This window comes from Chaetura pelagica, unplaced genomic scaffold, assembly GCF_000747805.2.
Source record: "Chaetura pelagica isolate M959 unplaced genomic scaffold, ChaPel_1.0 scaffold456, whole genome shotgun sequence".
Lineage (NCBI taxonomy): Eukaryota > Metazoa > Chordata > Aves > Apodiformes > Apodidae > Chaetura > Chaetura pelagica.
Genome location: NW_009953574.1, coordinates 772,490 through 777,730, shown reverse-complemented (window position 1 = coordinate 777,730; position 5,241 = coordinate 772,490). Strand labels below are relative to the sequence as shown.

At 44.7% G+C, this 5,241-nt stretch overlaps 1 protein-coding gene across 1 annotated transcript in view; it reads left to right on the top strand.

The window, feature by feature from the left end:
* The first annotated feature begins 4,493 nt into the window (after positions 1-4,493).
* The window catches only part of LOC104390508 (ras-like protein family member 11A-like), an 8,768-nt gene continuing 8,020 nt past the window's right edge, over positions 4,494-5,241 (top strand). Inside the window, exon 1 of the mRNA XM_009999647.1 lies at positions 4,494-4,826. Coding sequence (XP_009997949.1) covers positions 4,682-4,826 — 145 coding nt within the window. The 5' untranslated portion in view covers positions 4,494-4,681. The remainder of the gene's footprint in view (positions 4,827-5,241) is intronic.

The window sequence follows — 5,241 nt, the reverse complement described above, 5'->3', positions numbered from 1 at the left end:
AAATGGAGGAATCTGTTCAGTGTTTATTCAAATTGAAGTAGATATTGAAATGTTCACCTCCCTTTCCTCCCAAAATGGAATCACACATGATTTATCACAGCTGTCGCAACAGCATCTGGGGACACTTCCTTCCCCTTTGGCCTCAGGATTAGAACAACTTTGTGCTGGGTACAATTATGGTGCTAAAATGGCAGTCTTGTCCCTAGACAACAGGTCCCCAAGCACACAGGCAACTTTTTAATGCATTTTACCCATGATCAAGCTCTGCTGAAATGGGGTGAGATCCCAAGCACAGGGAGAAAGGCTGATTCCTTGTGCACGTCACATTCTGTGCAGTTCCTTTCTTACCTCCTGCTTTTTGTTTGCCTTTCCCAACTATGAGGGTATTTAGTTACTGGGAGCAAAAAGGTGGTTAAAACACTACTTTTGTGTAGTGCAGTGTGGGAACTGGCCTTTGGGGCCCAAGCTTACAACAAAGACTGTCAGACAGAGCAGCAAGGATCGACCTCCTGTTGTTTGGAACAGATTCAGGAGTGGGGACAGAAACATGAGCCACCAGCTACGAGTTTTATGACACCATCTGCCAGAGCAACCAGCATTTCCCCAACTTCAGCATTTCTGCTCAGAAATGAGCTGTGTGTCTCCAGCCGTGTCACCCTAACATCAATATTACTGTATAAAAGCACCTGAGGTGTCCTGGAGGTAAATGTGACCTTTACAAATAGGCTTTGAGGAGAAAGATGTTTTTTACCAATGCTAGGCAGAAGAATGACAACAATGGCCATGTCCCCAACCTGCTGGGATCGTAGCAAGATCATTCTGCCCCTGCTCATCTGTTACTCCTCTTGTAAAATGTATGAGGAATAATGACATCCAGTTTTAAAAGCAATTTGACATCCTCATGTGAAAAGCACTATGGTGATGGCAAATATTTGTATTTTTAGAATGCTTCATCTCTGGAGATGTGTGGGAGAGCCAACAATAATACAAATAGTAAAAAATAATAAAAACCATTGCCAAAAGCAACACAGACCAATAAATAAATCTGTAAAAAAAATGTGGTGTGGAGCTAACATTATCTCTGTGCAGCATGGAAAGGCCCAGAGCTTTGCATGGAGCAGCCCAAGGAGTGGTTAGTGACATCTCCAGAATCATCCCAATGTTTTCAGAGTTGCTCTGAGTTTTGCAAACATTCTCCTTCTAATTTAAGCTATTGTTTTTCCAAGAGAATTTGAATTTTAAACATGGTTTTCTTAGCTAAATATAAGTCCATTGTGCACAAACAATGACAATCTCTTTTAAAAACAATTCTTATTGTACATGCCAAGGGTTATACAATCTCAAATAGTGTGAATCCTTCTGCATGGTTTCACTCAGTGAAAAGACTGTTCTGACAATCTAGAAAATCAGATAAGGATCAGATTTGAAAGCTGCTGGCTCTGATTCTATATCTTGCTCAAATTCTTTCAGAATTAGAGCCTAGAATTTAAGATTTTGAGGGGAAGCAACGTGTAAATAGATTTAAAACTTTTGGAGAACATGCAGCTTTTTTATTATTACTAAAAACCATTCTCCCTGGATAGAGATTTCTGCACACAGTGGAAACAAGCTTTGGTGAGGAGCACGAGAAGCCTGGACCAGCACAGAAGACATTTAGATTGAACCATCTTAGCAAAGGAACAAGAAATCGATTGGTCTGCTTCCAAGATGCAGCCTAAAACTGCTTTCACATTTGTTTCAAGCAACCAGAAGCCATCCCAGCTGCCAAAAGCAGCAGTTCAACATTTCCTCCACCCCTGGTCTTTCATTCCTGCCCCCACACATCTCTTTTTTTGTGTCAGCACCAGCATCTGTACAAGCACATGGCAAACAGCTTTCCCACTCTCTCCTCCTCCAGCAGTTGCTGCAGGCCTGGGATCGTTTCTGCTGTCCTGCTCTGTGCCTGCACAGCCCCCAGCATGGTTTGAGATGCTGTGTTGGCGATGGGGATGTTCCCAGGGTTGATGTAAGCATCAGAATCCTACCCCAGATCTCCTTCTCTCTTCTCCTGAGAATATCCAACATTTTGGATATGTGGGGTTTTTTGCACAGCATACCGAGCTGATGAGTGTGAACTGCCAGGAATGGCTCCAAGGTCTCTCCTGATTTATTACTGCCATGTTCAGCATCATTTAAGCTTAGTTTATATTATTTTTCTCTAGATGCATTGCGTTATATTTATCTAAAATAAATCTCACCCCCCAGCTTTTGTGAGATACTGATGAGGTTCCTCAGCACTGACACAACATTTGGTTACCCAAAAGGCCTTGAACTTTTGTTTCTGTTGATTGTGCTGACTCTCTTGGAGGCATTCTGTATTCTTCTAGGAATGTCTTTGTTCATATAGAATGTGCTCCATCATCTTGCTTAACTTACTTGGCTTTGTTTCCTGGGCTGAAACTCTTCTGGCCACCTAGAAGCCAATAGATATATTACTGTTTGTTTTTATAGGAGGACTATTCTGATGAATACTTTGCTATTACTCACTAACATATGCTTTTAATAGCAAATAGTAACAAAGGTTCCAACATCCTACACTTAAGAGAGGCAGACAGTTACATATTAATGTGTCCAGCTCAGTAACACATTTCAAAGTACCTTGTTAATTTACCACAAGATTTTGAGCATTTTCCTATTCCTCCCCTCATTTTGCCTGTTCTTACAAAACTTACGTGAGATGAAAGCACCCTGGTAATGAAATTTCCTGGAAAAGATTTTTCACTGTTTGGGTGTTTGCAAAAATCTGGAAGCAAATTTACACTGGAAGATTTGCAAACCATTCACATAGGAGCCACATCCCAAAAGACACATGGTCTGGCAGCTCCCTCCCAGTACCAGGAGCTGGGTAGCCCTCCAGACTTTTTGTCCCACCTCTTCATCAGCTGACTGTCATGATAGTCAAAATAATAACACTTGATGCTTACACAGCAACTCTGCACAAATACTGCTTCAGAAGTAGCTCTTCAGAGAGGAAACAGAGCCTTAGAAATGTGACACAGACATTAATCTTCTGAATCTTGTGCTTCTTTCACCAGATTGCTGTGCACCAGAGCTGGGTTCTTCTAAAGCCAGTTCACACTCAGCACGTCCTTTGTGCTGCTGCCATGAAACTGAGATAATTTGACAACCTGGTCCCTGGTGCTTTGGGAAGGGGTGATCACCTAGAGGCTTGGCCTGATTTCCCATCCTCTCGTGCTAGCTTGCAGCTGTACCCCTGGCCTCTAAAACCTGTATGTATGCTGTAGTTGAAAGCAGTGGTGTGAAGGCAGCTGGCTGTCTTTTTGGTGGCTGCGTGGTAGAGCCTTGCCTACCTTCTGCCTGGTGGGAGTGTAGAGAAGCCAGGGAAAATCTGCACCCTCAGGTCTCCGTGATCTGTGGATTAGCTGTGGTGCCACTTCCCAGCAGTCTCCACGTCTCCCCCACAGTGTGACAGGGGACAGGTCCCAGGGGTGTGCTGCCTGCCACAGCCAGGCTCACCTCTTCCTGCTGCCTAGAGCTGCTCCTGCCCCAGGCAAACCTCTTCTGAGGAGTTTTTCTAAGATGAACAGTCCAACTGTATTTCTGTAGTCTAATTTACATGTGTTTTATACTACTCACAGTTTTGCATTGTCTGGGTGGTTCCCTCCCCAATCCTCTTTCCTTCCCTCCCCATTATCCCTGATAATTGAGAGCTGACTGTAGCTGGTGTGTGGTTACGTGCTGTCATCCCTACAGACTCTGCAGCTGCCAGCTGTCTTAAAACTGTGCTGAGTTGTCCCGTAGAAGTCATTCTTCATTCCCTCTGTCACTGAAGGACACCAAGTCCTTCCTCAGCCTTTCCAAGTCTGTCACCAGCCCTAAAATTCACTTTTCCATGTTTGGAGAAACTGCAGTGTCCCAACCCAATGCTAACCCACATTCCAGCAGGCCATTAAGACTAACAAGTACAAACCAGCAGATCAAATGTATCCTGGAGGACTTGTCTGTGAGCTGGTATTCTGGAATAACCCAGAGCTGCCTGAAAACTGGGGAGGGGGGGTGGAAATGTGTTTGTTTTCTTGAAGAGGAGTGTCCCATCAGCTTCAGCACTCCAAAGGGGCCCGACTGCTGGACACAATAGGGCAGAGAGAACAACAGAGCGTGAAGTTGGAGCCAATTGAAAATGCAAAGAAACCACAGGCAGAAGGGGATTCTTCAGAGCGGAATTAGAGCAGAGCACGGGGGTGACTGTATCTCACTGAAAACACTACGGGAATGACTGTAAACCAGAAGAATCCTGTTTTAGCAAAGAGCCAAGGGACAGCACATAAAACAGGCAGCGGGGAGATAAAGCAGTGAGCAAGGGAGCGTGGTTGATGGAGGCACAGGCTGGTGCCCGGCTGGAGGAATGTCATGGCTCCACTTGTGATTGGCTGGGGAATGGAGGAGTCAGTTTTCACGGGGGCTGATCAAAAAGTTCCCTTTTGCTCTCCGAAGTTGCTGTCTGAGCAGAGGCATCGGGAAGAGGAGGCCAGTCGCTCTAACATTCCTCAGGAAAGCGACTTAAATGAAACGAGCAGGCTGCTCTATCCAAGGACATACAGCCAAGAACAAACGCTGGGAAGCCGTTTTCCTGCTTTTTCCCCCCAACTCCTACAGGAGTTGAACAGCTCTCATTTCTGGCATGCGTCTCATCTCTCAGGATACTATGTCACAGTATTCTACTAACTTTCTCTTGCTCCCCATACCAGAGTATCCTGTGTTAGACTGTGTGCCCAACAAAATCATCAAGCTGGTGGTACTGGGTGGCAGTAGCGTTGGCAAGACAGGTAAGTCCATGGATGTGGTTCCATGCTTTTCCTTGCTGCTGTACTTTACAAGCTCATTTCCAGCTCAGATAGACCCAAGGCTGTGAAAACTCTTCACTGCTGCAGCTTGAACATTTTAGATTACTTTTTTTCTTTTGAAAATGCCCTGAGTAATTTGTGGTTTGCTGCAGGTCTGGGGGAGCAGCCAACAGGAGGTGGTAGTTAAGAGGAGAGGGCACCTCTGTGCTCCCAAACTATTCTACCTTATCTTCTGCAAATTATTTATCCAGCTCTAAATTTCCACACCCCAAAAATGGGACTGGGTGTTTTTATTCTTCTGTTATAAATCATTTATGCTCTGCAGACAAAAAGCAGTGTACAGGATGTATTATTCTCCAAAGGAGAGGAGAAGAAAAGAGGGCAGTGAGCATTCCTG